This window comes from Cyprinus carpio, chromosome A3 (genome assembly GCF_018340385.1).
Source record: "Cyprinus carpio isolate SPL01 chromosome A3, ASM1834038v1, whole genome shotgun sequence".
In the NCBI taxonomy this organism is placed as follows: domain Eukaryota; kingdom Metazoa; phylum Chordata; class Actinopteri; order Cypriniformes; family Cyprinidae; genus Cyprinus; species Cyprinus carpio.
The window spans coordinates 31,456,517-31,473,947 of record NC_056574.1 but is presented as its reverse complement, the minus strand read 5'-3'; the positions used below and the strand labels follow the sequence as shown (position 1 = coordinate 31,473,947).

General features: G+C 34.2%; 1 protein-coding gene across 1 annotated transcript in view; it reads left to right on the top strand.

The window, feature by feature from the left end:
• The first annotated feature begins 6,468 nt into the window (after positions 1 to 6,468).
• LOC109079911 (growth arrest-specific protein 7-like) overlaps positions 6,469 to 17,431 on the top strand; it is a 51,458-nt gene continuing 40,495 nt past the window's right edge. Inside the window, exons 1-3 of the mRNA XM_042730206.1 lie at positions 6,469 to 6,606; positions 14,266 to 14,389; positions 17,223 to 17,291. Coding sequence (XP_042586140.1) covers positions 6,604 to 6,606; positions 14,266 to 14,389; positions 17,223 to 17,291 — 196 coding nt within the window. The 5' untranslated portion in view covers positions 6,469 to 6,603. The remainder of the gene's footprint in view (positions 6,607 to 14,265; positions 14,390 to 17,222; positions 17,292 to 17,431) is intronic.

Below are 17,431 nucleotides of genomic sequence, written 5' to 3'. Positions count from 1 at the left end.
ACTTTCATAATGTGTTACTATGCTATTATTGCAAAGCCATTAACATAGACATTACTGGTGTATAATAAAATGAATAAAATGTAGGTGTTTTTCCTCTTGGAATTTGAGCTCCATATTCTGTATAGTACCTTTAAGCGTGGTTCATAATGGAATCTTATTTAAAAAAAAAAAAAAAAGGTTATATTTAGCACAAAAAAAGGTTCTGTTATTGTTCCAAAGAACCCTAATTTGGTTTTCCAGGGTCAACCTACTGCAGACTGTCAAGTTTGTAGTGCCTACAGTTCACCAGCAGATGGCATCCTTGACTTTATTTTATTTTACAGGCCTAGTGGTTAGAGCAGGGTTATTCAAATCTTACCCTCGAGGGCCAGTGCACTGCATAGTTTAGCTCCAACCCTGATCAAACACACCTGAGCATGCTAATCAGTGTCTTCAGGATCATTAGAAAATCACAGGTAGGTGAGTTTGTTCAGGGTTGGAGCTAAACTCTGCAGTGTGCTGGCCCTCGAGGGTAAGATTTGAATAACCCTGGGTTAGAGAGTCGGACTTGTAACCTGAAGGTTGCTGGTTTCAGGTCAAGCAGGAATTGTCGGTAGTGGGAGTGAATAACCATCTCTCTCCCCCACCATCAATACCACAACTGAGGTGAGACCCTTGAGCAAGGCGACAAACCCCGAACTGCTCCCCGGGCGCCGCAGCAATATGGCTGCCCACTGCTCCGGGTGTGTGTTCACGGTGTGTGTGTTCACTACTGTGTGTGTGCTCTTGGATGGGTTAAATGCAGAGCACAAATTCCAAGTATGGGTCACCATACCCTTACCAAAAAGTAGTATACTTCAAGTTTATTTTATTAAGTATACTTAAGTAAAGTTCAAGTATATTTTAAGTATACTTTATGTAGCAAGTATACAAATATCAGTGTTCTAGTAGTATACTTGTAAGTGTACTGTTTCAGTACTCCTTGGGACTAAATTGGCCCACTTTCTAGTATATAAAAGTATACTTTTAAGTATACTGTAAGTATAACAGTAGCAAACGTTGAGTACACAACCAGTTTGTACTGCAATTATACTAAAAGTGAACTTATAGGTATACTGATAGTTCACTAATTAAATACTTTGTATACTTTGAAGTATACTCTCAGTAAACTACTAGTTTAGTAGTTTTATACTGCAAGTATACTCATAAGTTTTCTTTAAGTGAACTTTACATCATACTTTAAGTATACTACTACAGTATGTCCGTATTTAGGTTTTAATTTGTATATATTTTGTTATATGAATGTCTGAACATACAAAACATCCAAAGAAAGAACAGGGTGTCAGCTTGTAAACAAAAACATTTTATTCTAGCTCCATGCATTCTTTTTTTTAAACACTTTAATGTGGGTAAGTTTCATAAAAAAATAAAGAAATAACATTTTGAACAAAAAGCTGAAAAAAGACTATGAATTGGAATTCAGAATGATAATCAAAATGTAGATGGAGTCGATCAACACCCCAAAGCTTGACTGTAATTATTACCTCTTCATCGGTCGACATTGTATTCCATAACGTTACAGTTTTGATGCTGTTTCATGTCAGATGATTGTGTTAGATTACATGTGTTAGTATCTGTTGTTTCTTTTTCTTCTTCACTTGTGTTTTTTTGGAAATTCTGTACAGAAGATGTGTACTAGTGCCCTCTGCCGTATAATAATGAAAACACGGATTCTAGGAGCACAAGTATAGCTCAAATATATTTAGACTTTTTGTAAGTATAAGTTAAGTATACTTAAAGGGATACTCCATCCCAAAATGAAAATGTTGTCATTAATCACTTACCCCCATGTCATTCCAAACCCGTGAAAGATCTGTTTGTCCTCGGAACACAATTTAAGATATTTTGACTCAACTTACAGAAAATAAGAAATGGAGGCATTTCTCTTTGGAATGTTCTGACCAGGAAAAAAAACTAAATGTCAGTATTACTGTGAATCAGGGATAATTCATTATTCATGGTGTTTTGCAGATGCATATGTTTTCATGGATAAAAGGGAAAGAATACATCAGGTATATCAGAGGGTAAAGAGAGCATCAGGTCTAGATAGTCATAGAGAGTCAGAGATTTCACTGGGTATAAAGTCTGAACAGCACTGCATAAGACGGGGACATCTAACTGATATGTAAACATAACATGCAAAAATTAATGATGCAAACAAATGTACATGAGATTATATGCATTACAATGCCAGTTAAGTCTAGTTGCCTGTTGCAAACTGATCAAATTTAGATCAGAAGTTTGCTGTGATGTTATCCTGGACCTTTCAAACAGATCTTGCTTTTACAATGCAGATAATTAATAAAAGTTACAAAATGGATGTCATTTGAGTGCCTCTTTTTCAACTTTTACAAATACATTAGCTTATACAGTACATGAATGTAAAGTTAATAAACATGAACAGTCACAGAAAGTTAAGATTTTAAGTGGTTTCACCTTTTATTCTTTGTCACAACCAGGTTCTTAATTTTTTAACAATTTGCTGAAAATGTGCTCACCCTCAGGCCATCCAAGATGTAGATGAGTTTGTTTCTTCATAGAAACTGATTTGGAGAAATATAGCATTTCATCACTTGCTCATATCAATGGATCCTCTGCAGTGAATGGGTGCCATCAGAATGAGAGTCCAAACAGCTGATAAAACATCATAATAATCCACACCACTCCAGTCCATCAGTTAACACCATTTTTGTAAGAAACCACATCTGGCCAAAGTCCATTTATTTACAGAAAATATAAGTGTCAATACAGAAAATAATTAGAAATAATTGAAATAATTCATCAATAACTTAAGAGAGCTGAATGTTCTTAAAGGTTCCTACTCTTTCTGACCAATGAATTAACATGACTTCTCTAGCTGTTGGTAATTTACTGGATAAGGATTTATTATTATTATTATTATTTTAAAGACTATTGTTGGGGACCAGTTAAAAAATAAATATCATGATCTTGTTTTTAAGACATCTTGGAAGTAAGATGAGGCCCTGGCTGAGGACCGCTGCCTTTATGAAAATCCCGACTGAACAAAATATGTAATATGTACGGAACAATAGTAACCAATCAGCTTTTAGCTGACTCACTTGACACACAATTGAAGCAAATTACCCAACTGCAGCAGACTGCCCACACAAAGGACTCTAAACTGATGACTGACAGAGGATTGTTTGCTGTGTCTTCACAGAATCCCCTTTTTGACGTGGCTGTTTTACCCTTGCTGCACTGAAATGGAGCCCATGAGTAGACGTAGTGCTTGAGACCAGCTTTCAGTCTTATTACATCTGTCTAATTTAGTCACGCAGCTTTAATCAGTGGTGCAGCTGTTCTCACCTTTAATTATGATTGTGTTTCAATGAAACTGTGGCCACATTTACTTCAGAGTAATGTCACATTAAGGTGATTTTGCAACAGGAGCAGCTTTGACGAAGCTTGGTGTTGGAAACGGATATAGGAAGGCTTTTATTTCAGGCTAATTAATCGCTTGACTTCTCAGGCGTGTAGTCTCAGACTTGCCGCAACCATTTGTCAGTGCCAAGATTTACAGGATTTTTTTGCATCCACAGGAACACATTCAATACAATGTTACTGATAGAGAAACTTGCTGTTGCCATGTGAAGAACCAAACCTAAAATATAAACAAACAAATAAATGCACATTTTTGACACATACATTAAAAAGTATATGAAATATACAATGCAAATATGTTTAACCAAATATGTTTATCAACTACAGTAGACAGTCAATAATTCAAATTTACACAATACAAATTCATTTTGTTTTGTCATATTATAAGCTCCATACACAAAGAACCTTTAACATCAATGGAATCTTTCCATTTCACAGGTTCTATATTTTTTTTTAGATTTTTAAAACATTCTTCACACTAAGAAAAAAAAAAAAGTTATTTTAAGAACCATTCACTAAAAGGTTCTTTGGGAAACCAAAAGTGGTTCTTCTATGGCTTCACCTCAAAAACACCCTTTTAGGACCTTTTTTTGGGAAGTTCAGAGAACGTTGTCCTAACGTTTCTTTTTAAAGTTCTTATTTGGTTCCCAGAAAATATGACCAAACGGGAACCATATGGGAACATTAGGGAACGTTTTGTGTTTGCTAAAGCTTACAAAACGCATATGTAGCCTGTATTTACATGTATAATAGATTTATATTTTTCTGGAGTTATCTATTGTTTGCCTGATTTATTGTCTTGATTCAAAATGTTTTCTACCTTCTAGTTTGACTTATATTATCTTGAATGTAAAACATTAAAAATCAGAACATTTTGTAACATACAAAAACATAAAAACTTTGTTTTGACATGCATTTTTTACATCATTTAACAATTTAAATAGAATATGGTATATTTTAAATTCAGATACTGTATGTTGTAGATTTTCTTATTTATTTATTTATTTATTTATTTATTTATTTATTTTCAAATCAGTGTCAGTAAACATCAGGTTTCCGTTGTGACAACATGCCCCGCTATAGAGTGTACTTGTGTTATGAACTTTTTGATCACTGCACGTGCTTTTCCTGTCAACTCGTGAACTGCATGTGTCTTCAGTTTTCACAGCTGCTGTTTGAACCCTAGACAGTGTTTGTATTATAAGGGCACTGCTGTAATTCTGCATGTGTGGCTGATCTGTACAGTGTCCGTACAGTGTTTGTTGACACTGCTCTTAGTCTTTAATGATGTGATGTACAGTGCACAGTGCCCCCACAATCAGTGGGTGTCTTCTGCCCACAGATAGGTTTGTTTAACTAAAGAGAAGTTGCTGATGTGTCATGCACCAAAGATTTTTGCAGCTATCGTTCATCTCCATTTAGACCAGGAATTATTGTGAATGCAGTTCTGTTTGTTTGTGAACTCACCAAGGGTCAAGGTTTGGGTGGTTAGGATGGGCCACTGAGCCTCTGCTGGCCGATGTCGTAACTTCACCATCTTGCAGCAAATACCATCTTTCTCCATTGATGCCAATTTAGAAATATCTGTGTACTCAGACAAATAATGATTTGTTGCATGCAACATATAAATCGAAGGTAGTTCATTATAGCAGATGTTTTATTAGTGCCAAATTTTTAGAGGGTATTGATCGGCTTTTTAGATGTAGGTACTGAACTCAAAAATAGAGGAAGAATGCGAGCTTGCAGAGGTGCATTTTTAAAAAATATTTTAATTAATTTAATCATATTTAAATGACAGTAAATTTGAAATAAGATACAGTATATATGTAAGGTGAAAAACATAAGCTAAATAGAAATTAGAAATGTTGCCTTGGCATAAATTAACAAAATAATTTTAAAGGTACTGATGAACTAAATTTACTAAAACTAAAATGAAAAAAGTAATACAAATAAACTAGATATAATAATAAAAAAGCAACGACAAAACAGAACATGATTATTAAATCTTAAACTACAATTGAATATTTTAACTGAAAATATAAATATAAAATGTATGAATTTCTGTATGAATCATTTTTTCCAAACAAGACCTTCTCTGGATGTCCTCAAAGGGAGGTTTTATCATCATCTTAATGGTCTTTAACATTTATAATAATTAACAAATCAAGTATTTATAAAGAAAGTAGAGAAAATAATAGGCATCTAGTCATTTTGATTCACATATGCATTAAGGGTGGAAAACCTCTAAATTTAAGACTGTTAGAATTAGCAGCTTGTAAGAATTACTTGGTCTTCAATTACACAGCATATATGTCTTAAATTATTTGTATGGCCTGCTCCTACATGTTATTTCAGGAAGGAACCAGGAGAAAGTTCTTTTTAGTGGTCTGTGGTCACCCAATTACAAAGATAGTTGTTAAATTTATTTCCTCTAGACTTCTTTTACATCCAAGGATGTGTCTGATTTCCTGCCAGCCCGTGGACTTGAGTTCGTGCAGGAAAACTTTCCTTCAAAAGCCCCATTTAGGCTGCTGTCTCAAGACAGCATTCTGTCTTCTGTCTTCATCTCTTCCTCCCCTTTTAGCAATTCGGCTTGTCAGTTACAAGAACAGTAGAGCACTTCTAGCTCGGTTTGAGAGTGTCATTAAAGCAGGAAGTGAGGGACCGCATGGGCAGCAGACACTGCACACAAGGGTCAATTTGATTTAGTAGAAAAGGAGAGTTTGACAGGACAAAACAGGCCTTGTTGCTTAAGAAAGTGCCATCGGTCCATCCACACAGTGTCAGACATTGTGCTGCTGCTCAGCCCTCAGAAAACAGCCAAATCATGGCACTAGACTCTTTCAGGTCTCTTGCATCTGGAACCCCCAAACAAAGGCTTTTAGAAATTACTTCAATCCAGAAACCAGAGCGAGACATTTTTCGTCTGACCCCCTTTTGGCAAATGTGAAAAAAGATGTGCGACATGCAAGTTCATTCTTTCCATGTCTGACCCTGTGATTTGGGTCATTTGATGCATGAAGGAGTGAGAAGTTCCATGTGTGAGAAGTTTGGCTGCTTCTCCTGACTCACTTGGACTGAGCTTAGATGTGCACAGGACTGCATTTTCTTAATTAAGTGGACTTCTCTTCGTATCTCTGGGAAAGGCTTGATTGGAGTAGTATGGTAAGAGCTTTGGGCTATTTGATTAGAGTTAAAATCGAGGTTTCAGTGATGCATTTATAATATAGAATTAATTATTGTCTTTGGTACAATTTGTTTAGGATTTTAGATGTTGTGTTGTCATGACAAAAAGTTGTAAAATTAGCTATAACTTTACACAAAAAACTCACTCAGAACATTATGTTGACATGTATATCATTTACATTTTATGGCGAAGAGTGAATATTTTAAAGTGCCAATAATATGCTCATTTACAAGTTCATAATTTTATATTGTAGGGTCTGCTAGAATACATTTACATTTACATGGTGTCATGTATAGGCCTCCCCTTCCATTACGTTAAAGCCCGCCTTTCCAAAAAAGCTTAGGCTGCTCTGATTGGTCAGCTGGCACAGTCTGTTGTAATTGGTCTACCACTTAGAGTGTCCTAAATATTTAACACCCCTTACTGTAATTGGGTTTCAGCTCCCAAGGCTTCATCAGCAGCTGTAAACAGTAGCATATCTATACTAAATATCACATCAATATTGGAAGTCTGTATAATGGGGTTGTCCCCCTAAAAACACCGAGCTGTGGATTGTTAATAACAATGCTTTATACTTTAAATAATTGTGTAAGTAACGCAAACAAGACAAAAATGAGTTTTAAGTTTAGAAACATTTAGAGACTCCCCCTCTTGCCTCACAGTGCTTTGGTCCGACTCCAAATGCCTGCTCTCCTCTTTAACCTCACCTACACACACACAAGTCCGGTGAGAGAGAGCAAAGTCAATAGTTGTGGATCTCCAGTAAGTAAGGCTGCCAAGGCTATTTTATTCACTTAAACATCTGATGAAGTGATTATTTTCTCTTTAATACAGATGATGCCAATGTATTTTATTTTAAAAGTCCGCTATGTTAGCATTAATAACGCTACGTGCTTGACTGACAAGGTTGCCAGCTTTCACACAACAAAACCCGCCCAATTGCTGCTCAAAACTAAGCCAAACTAACCCCGTTTCGAGGGGGTCCCCCAGTAAAACTCACATTTCAGTGGCTAAATATCACATTATTGGGTCGCTTCAACCTGCGGACATGAAAAACAACCTGTGGCAACAGTGATAAAGTAGCCCAATTCCACGGGAAGACCGCGAACCTGGCAACACTGTGACGGATAGTAATGTCTACAACGGACACGAGCGCTGCACAACACAACAGCTTGAAGTTGTAGTACACTAATAGTAGTAAGGCTTTCTTCTGTGTATACATATCCTTACAAGTACAATTTGAGCTGTATTATTTGTGTCCCCTTCAAAAATTGCTCTTGAGAATTTTTATGTTTATTGCCCCCCCCAGCTGTTAGACAAAATTTACGCCCCTGCTCTCCTCGACACTGTGAAATCACTTACCTAACTGTTCTTTGTGCTTTGTAATTTTGCAGCTCATTTAACAGCTGTATTACACACTAAAGGAAAGGTAAAATCCAAAAAAAGTATAAAAAAATGGCTTTTACTAGTCTTTTATTAGGCTTTTATTTTATTATTTTATTTTATTGTAAATGCCACACTGTAACACATTATTTTTATTTTTATTTTTTTAAGGAGATAATTCAAAATTATGCCATACCTGCTGTCATTTTTTGGTGATGCACCAAAATATTTTTTTTATGGAAACACCAAATCCAAAGGTTTCATTTAAAGGAGCCGTATGTAGGATTGTGGCCTAAACTGGTACTGCAATCACTATAAAAATACTGTAGAGCGGTGTATCCCCTCACCTTACCCCCTACCCCGAGGTTGCCAGATGAGCAGCAGGATTCAGCAGAAACGTAGGCTGCTTCAATGAGCTTTCAATGGCAAGTGACGAACAGACGTACACAGTAAGTTTTTTTTTTTGTTGTTAATTATGTTTATGCTATATGAGAGATATTTTGATAAGTAATTATGTATTTAAAAAATGTAGTAATTGTCATTAGTTAAATATAATCGTAAAGATTTATGCTCGTATGTGACAGTATAATCGTAAAGATTTATGCTCGTATGTGACAGTATTATCGTAAAGATTTATGCTCGTATGTGACAGTATAATCGTAAAGATGTATGCTCGTACGTGACAGTATAATCGTAAAGATTTATGCTCGTATGTGACAGTATTATCGTAAAGATTTATGCTCGTACGTGACAGTATAATCGTAAAGATTTATGCTCGTATGTGACAGTATAATCGTAAAGATGTATGCTCGTACGTGACAGTATAATCGTAAAGATTTATGCTCGTACGTGACAGTATAATCGTAAAGATGTATGCTCGTATGTGACAGTATAATCGTAAAGATTTGTGCTCGTACGTGACAGTATAATCGTAAAGATTTATGCTCGTACGTGACAGTATTATCGTAAAGATTTATGCTCGTACGTGACAGTATAAACGTAAAGATTTATGCTCGTATGTGACAGTATAATCGTAAAGATTTATGCTCGTACGTGACAGTATAATCGTAAAGATTTATGCTCGTACGTGACAGTATAATCGTAAAGATTTATGCTAGTACGTGACAGTATAATCGTAAAGATTTATGCTCGTATGTGACAGTATAATCGTAAAGATTTATGCTCGTACGTGACAGTATAATCGTAAAGATTTATGCTCGTACGTGACAGGTATAATCGTAAAGATTTATGCTCGTACGTGACAGTATAATCGTAAAGATGTATGCTCGTACGTGACAGTATAAACGTAAAGATTTATGCTCGTACGTGACAGTATAAACGTAAAGATTTATGCTCGTACGTGACAGACAGAACGGTAACTGTTAGTCTAGGCTACTGTCTCAATTACGTTTCAAATTGCCATAATGAGCGTGCTAATGTTGTTTTCCTCAGCGTCTCAGCATAATGACAGAGAAACGGGCTCCTGTAATGCATTGCTAATGTTAGCATACGTCCATGTCAGCTAACGTTTTGTTACTTTGCACAAACATGCATAACTTTGTTCGACTGTCATGAATATATGAAATGTCCATTGACATCAAGTACAAGTTAGCCAAGCATAGATGAATCTTACCTGTCCAGGAGAAAATTAGCAACATTGGCGTCTGTGTTCAAATTCTTCTCCGTTTCAGCCGTCTCCATCTTTCAAAAGCATCTCCAATACAAATTCTGGTTTTATTTTTATTACTTTGTCACGACGAATTTCTGAATTATAACGAGGTCTTTTTGATTTAGTAACATTAGACATTTTTATCCGACTGGAGTTAGGGTAAGTTACAGCAAAGCTGGCAACACGGATCCCGAAACACTACTGACTTCGTGATTGGTAGATAGGTGGAGGGAGGCGCGTCAGGCCAAAACACAAAATGACAACATCAACATCAGTTGAGGGCTGCAAGTCCACTTTTTAAATGACAATATCCTGGCCGGACTACTGTTGTCAGTGATATAAGTATTTGAAATGAACATGATTTCTTAATGTCTAGTGACACCTCAGGGCCATTTTATGATTAATTGAAATAGATTTCTTACATACAGCTCCTTTAAATAAAAGGTAAAACGAAAATAAAGTTTTGGTTTGGATAATTGGATAGTTGAAGTCTTTATGCTGTTCAGGGTGTTCTTACATGATAAATTACACATTTATCATTTAGTCATAGCAAAGATCTTTGGCAAAAAGATACAGCTTCATATTTAGCAGAACAAATTTTATATATTGCTACTCTAGCATCATTTTTGTTCACAGTGAAATTTATGTTTTGTAATTTATCCACATTATGTGCATGACATCTGTGCTTAAACAACAGTAAAAACTCATCAACAAAGATGTGCTAATTAAACATCACTGTTTTAGTCAATGATTTTGACCCTTCAAAACTGTTTCCGCTGAAACTGAAAATTAACTTTTTTTGCCGTTATGGCCAAATATTTTCAGTTACCAAAATTTCTGTACATCAGCCTTGTATTATATCTAGAATATTAGGTGCTTTAAATAATACTCAAGAATAAACCCAATAGATGGTTTCATTTTTTTATTGATCATGCTGTACAGTCCCTGTAAAGTACGTCAGATTGCAGTAGTCTGCTGCTTCCGTCATAATTTAATTTCAAATCCTGATTTACATAATTCCTTTAGTGAACTGGGTGCTAAAACAACACACATAGAATGTGGAAGTAAATGTGAATTCTCCTCTTTGTGTCTCCCTCTAGTTTTGTGTGTTCACCTATTTCAGTCATTTCTGCACGTTCTTTAATGAAGTGCTGTCAAAACACAGAATAATCGTTTCAAATATCAGACCTGGCCATTGCATCTCTTAGACTGTTTTTATACTCAAGCCCCTGCTGTCGACCTTCTCCCTTGTCTTTTTAAATCCCTCTCTTGTCTTGAAGGAGAACAGAAAAAGCCCAAATGTCAAATGAGTCTGGTTTGTTTATAGTCGTGTTCATTAGCTTTCTCGACAAGTAGGACTCTTCAGATGTTAGGATTTGAGCCAAAGCAAATTCCCTCCTACATTTGTGAGAAGGTTCTGTAAGTAGCCCCTAATGAATACAGCTCAGCTTATGAATTGAGATAATCTTTTTAAAAATTGGTTTCATTTAAATGCCATTGACTCCAGCTGTTCTATTAGTATCCATAGAAACCAGTTGGTCAGTTGAGGTCACATATCAGTGGAGACAACATATTATGACTTGTGCTATAATAAAGTGTTTGGCTCATTGCCTGTCGATCATTGGAAACCACAACGTTGTTGAGTCTAAATCTAGGATGTGGATAAAAATTGCACTATTTGTTGATTTTGAAATGGGCTGTCCCTTGCAAAAACTGAACCTTATAATCAGTACACACACCTATTCAAACATAATTAGCAAATCTGTGTGCCAGTTTTGGAATATTGTTCTGGGTTTTTACTTTGGAAGATAATATAATCTTTTCACCACACGTATAATGTGCCTGCTGAAGTTTGTAAGGGAGTTCTAGGGGATCAGGAAAAAAAGTGTGAAAAAAGATTTAAAATATTGTATAAAATGTATTTTTTTTTTATATGACTTCTATATTAAGTTAACACTTAACACATTTATAAAATACGTTTAATGCAGTGATTGTTATTATTTTGTGACATTCACATTCACATTCATCAAAGGTTTTCATTCTGCTTTCTCCAGTGTTCAGAAATTATGTAATTTTATTGTGAGTTTTGCAAATTTTATTCTATTGACCTTTTTCAAAAGGGAAAAAAAAAGTGTATAAATGCCAGATACTATAAAGTAAATATTTGAAAAGCTTGCTTTAGTAAAATCTGTAAATGTAATTCATATTAAAAAATGTGATGTCTTTAATATAGTCACACTGCATCAGGGTTATTATCATTAACTAAAAATCAAACTAAAAATATTTGTTAATTGAAATACAACTGAAATAAAATATTAGAAATAATGTAATAAATATTAGAAAATGTGAAATAAATGAAAGTTAATTCCCTTACTAACTGAAATAAATTTGAGTTTAAACACATTTACTGTAAATAAATAAAAATGACACTTAACTGAAATATAATTATTTTATATTAATTTCTATTATATTTATTTCTTAATTTGTTAAGTATTAATAAAATATATTATTTAATATTAATATTAATAACATTTATTTAAATGTTAAATACATTAATATTTTAAAACTTACAAACAAACAACAGCCTACCCTCCCATAAAAGAAAAAAGAAAAAAGAAAAAGGAAAAAAAAGACAAATGACATGTCAAATGACAAAATGACAATGACAGCACATTAAACTAAAACTAAAATGAAAACTGAAATTTATTATTTTAATAGTGTATAAATAATGTAAAATAACACTTCACTAAATGTTTTTTTTTGCATCAATAAAGAAAAATATTGTACACTGTAAAAAAAATTACCGTGATTTTAACGGTAAAAACTGTGAAAATGCTACAGTACAAACCTTTCAGTAGTTCAGTAGGTTGGTATATTAACATTATATCAGTTAATGAAATTATGGTATTTAAATGTAAATTTAAGTTAAAACCATAAAACCTAAAATGTTATTACGATATTTTTTACGGTAGAATTCCGGCAACCACAGCCGCCATTTTTTTTTTACCGTAAATTTTTTTTTTTTAACAGTGTAGCTTAACTTGTGACATAAAGGCACAGAACAAACATTGCTTCATGGAGAGAAACCTCCACTTTCCATGCTTCCTTCACAGATGTAGTATGAGGCAGATAGATGGAGGGACTGATGTACTGTAAGTAGAGAGGTTCAAACAGAGAGAAAAATGGAGGGTGGACGGAGTGGGTGTAGAATCTCTTTTATGTTTTGCATCAAAAGAGGGATCAGTCCACACTGGTCCTCACTGACTGCAGCTGTAAAATGCATGATCGGCTGTGCTATTCGGTTAATAGCCCTTGATGTCTTTTTGCCTTTATTCCATGAGCTGGTGTTATGATCTGTGCTTAAAGATGGCCAGTTGATTCATCACAGCCCCAGCTGTCTCCAACCACTGCTGTTTTATCATTACATCTGTTACCATGAACTGTTTCAGGACACAACATGAAGGCAGCATCGAGCAATTGCTTCAGTTGCAAACAGCAAAGAAACACACTTTGACAAATTAGATTAAAAACAATAATAATTACTTGTCCTTTATATATATATATATATATATATATATATATATATATATATATATATATATATATATATATATATATATATATATATATATATATATATATACTCCTGACTACCAGAAGAACAAAAAAGTTGAATTTAATATTTTTTTATGTCATTACATTGTTCAGAGCATAAGAATGGGAAAATAACATTTTTGAAAAATGACATTTTATTCATGCTATGTCCTCTTTTTTAAAATAGATAAAAATACATGAATAGACATAAAAAGGCAAAAACAGTGATTTTTTTAATCCCCAATCCATTTTCATTTTTTTATACCAAACTTTGCATAAAAAAGTATTCTCAACTGTGTTATGAAAGATATAACGTTATGATTTGATATACCATTTTGCTTTTTTGCAACGTGTGTAAAATGGCCATAAACGGATTGTCTCATTATGTACAATGTCTCTATACACAGTATATAATTTGCATATTAATTTGTTTTTGGGGCAACTTGTAATGAAAAGATTTTATAATAATATCTAATATTTCATAGGAATTTTGACATATAATTTCTTTCCCTATTATTTTTTTTTATGTCTCCCAAAAATGTAATAAACATGCTTTTAGTCCTGGTGTCCTCTACGGTGGACATGTATGAAATCAATTGTTTCAAATTATATTTTGATTTGAAACCCCCATAACATTTTCCTGAGATTTTTGTTTTGTCTAAAAATTAGTCAGATTTAAATTATAATTACAAAATATTATAATATTTCCATAAGAGTGTTTTATTTGATCACTAAATTTATGTCAGCCATTTTTTAAGACCAAGGAGAGGAAGTGGTCATGGTGAAACATTCAAACATTTGATATCTCTGAAAAGACATCCAGACTTACAACTACTACCGTTTAAGATAGCTGTTTTATATTGTAATATATTTTAAAATGTGTATTTTAAAATGTATGTTATTCCTGTGATGCAGTGCTGAATTTTCAGCATCATCACTCAATTTCACATTATCTTTTTTTATTTTTGTTTCTGTCTGTCTGTTTCTGTAGCAGCAGCCAGTAGTCTCCTGCAGTATGCCATCAGAGGAAATCAAGAGTTTGTCTCTTCCTGTGGGCTGGAAATGCTACAGATCACCTGAGGGACAGAAATACTATGTCAACATAAGCACTAAAGGTATTACTGATGTGTGTATCTGTGTATATCAGTTGTTTTGACTGTCTGGATGTTTATGGAGTAATATATTTCTGCCAAATTTTTTTTACTCAAAATGACTTTAGTATTACTGACAGTATTACTCTACTGTGCAAATGTACAAACATAATAAGCTTCAATGCCTTTTCTTGTCCCTTCTTGGAATAGACTCTGTGTATCTCTAACATTGAAAATATGTTATGTGGTGTAGAAACAATTTTTACTCAGAAATTGCTAGAAAATTTCACAGATAATTAAGTTACACATTAAACACTGAAATAGAATTTTCTTGCAAAACATGCTCCAACAATCTTTGTTTTATTTGGGAAAAAAATCATTTGAAAAATCATTTTACAGAGTAAAAGACAAAAAGAAGCCTTTATTAAACTGGCTATTTCATAACAGTAATATTAAAAAAGAGAGTACAAAGTATTTGTCAAGATAAATGTTCTTACAAGAAAAGGCTTGTGTGGGAACATTTTTGTTGAGACACTCTGAGGAAGGCATTTGTAGCTGAATTGTGTGGTTTTGCATTATTTGTATGTATGTATGCATGTATGCATTTATTTTTCTATTATAAAAGAGGCAATAAAAAAAAAATATATATTTATATTTTTATGTGTGCCTTGGAAAGCAAAAAAATAGTTTTCCCGATAACACTACAACCTAGTATCTGCCAGTATCTGAAATAGCCTGTCACAAAAACACACAGTAGTGTTGTTTCATTGCTGAAAAAAGAGGCTTTTAAAAAACTCTTTATTATCATACAGTAGTTACATAAATGTATTGCATTTATTTTGTGTTCTTTTGTAGCTGATAAACTGATGCTTTGTGTAGAAAAAAAATTATTTTGGGCAATGTAAGATTAAGATAAGTATTATTTGCTATTTGTGTGCTACCCGAGTTCAAATATCATATAACGCATTGTACAAGTGTAAGGTACTTTAAAGAATACCTGCTGTTATTAACAACATAGTATTATCATGATACTATGATCAAAAACATGATAGTTCTGTAATGTTACTTTATTAATATCTCAAATTTATCTCATTTTATGGACTTTCTGCCGCTGCTGTGGTATCAGTCCTATATGCCACAGTGATTAATTCATATAGCCTGAGGCTCATTTTTATATGTGTGCGTTGCCTGATAAAAATGTGAAACTTTGATAAGGTATCTCAATATGTTGTTGTGTAATCATAGAACCCAGTTCTTCCTCGTTCGGTGCCACAGGCTGGAAAACATCATTAGCATTCTCCATCATCTTTACGGCCTGTTCATCTGGAGAGGGGCAAAGCAGGCTGATCTGGATTAATCTGATAGTCTCATGTCCTTTCTCACATACTCGCACTCTGTTTTCATCTTTCTTTTTTCTCTTTTCTGACAAACCCCAGCACGCTGCCTGGGACTCATAAAGCTGTAATGACCTCTTGTTTTCCACTGAAGCGTAATTGAAGTGAATTTTAAATTAATGGCAGTTTAGTCATGCTAACTATCAGCAATTTAGAAGTGCAGATCCCAAAGAACATTTCATATAATGAAGGATAAAGACCAGATAGAAACACACAAACTACTGCCTGTTCAGGCGATATTGTCACTGTAATGTTGTGCATACAAATATTTCCAGCTGAAACTTGACTTCATGATGCGACCAGCCCTTTAGTTAGGATTTGATTCGATGTGCTCAATGTTTTTTCTGCTCTCCAGGTAACTGGGTGTAACAAAGGTTAAATCTTACTTTAAAACAGCCATGCTGTTCAGTGGCCTTTTATAAACATGTGCCCTGTAAACACTGGCAGAACTGTCCAGAGGCAATCTGTGTGTACAGCGCTGCTGTTCTTGCACTGTAAAACCTTTTACTCTATGCTTATGTGTTGTTTCTCTTTGCTGAAAAAAGTTTACAAAGTCTATTGAGGACTGCTGCACTAATTTTGGCACGTGTCTCTCAGACATCTGATTTGTTATAAAATTTGCATGGGCGCTTTTTCAGAACTGTACCTATGTAGTGGTTGATCTCAGCTGGTTTTGATTCATTACCTTGATTTACACTGGAAATAAAGTGGCTATACAAAATCAGCACTGTTTGTTGAACAAAAAGAGCATGTAAGAGCAAGTAAGAGACTGAAATATTAGTAACATTACCATGAACTGCCTAGACCCAATAATATCCAAACTGATTAAACACTGAGTCAAAAACTGTATTAGTTATAATACCAAATGAATTTACATGAAAATACTATACGGTTTAATTAGATGTCAACAACAAAACATATGGGCAGCAGTTTCTTTTCCCTTTGTGTGTGTTTTTATTTTGTTCCCCTGATAACACATATATAAATTAGCTGCATTTAATTTTTTTTTCACGACCCTATCACAATAGACCCAGTTTTGAATTGTGACATTGAGAACCAGTGCGCACCCTGTCTGAGGCTAGCATAAAATTTTTATGAGTTAGCATAAAAATCCATCTTAACTCACAGGAAACATGGTGTGACTGTGTAAGAAAAATATGGTACCAATTTTCAGCCATGGCTGTGAAAAAGAAAAATTGCTTTTGAAGCGTTATTCAGTAACTGACCCTTACTTGGGCCAGCTGTTGTGTGTGGACTGTGAGGAATAATTTTTGTCTTGATTGAAGAAGAGCTCTAGTTTTATGCTTTTAAATGTTATTCATGATAAACCAGTAATAAAGAAAGACACTGTATGTGTACTGTCCTAACACTAATGTAGTACACATAAGCAATCAAAGCTAGTAAGCACTACCTAGACTAGTGGGGCATCATAAATAATATAACAATACCTTTGTTTGTGTTAGAGACAACATGGGAACGTCCGAGCAGATCCACCACCCGCCCAAAGACTTCTGGGTCTCATCAACACTCAGGTAATATTTACACTAGGGCTTGAAAAAATATTGATTATCACATCTCAATTCATTTCAGAAGCGCTTTTTACAATACACTTAATTCGGCCGGGAGGAGCATCATCCAACCTCGTGGATTGAGCTCCAGGAAATGTTTGGTG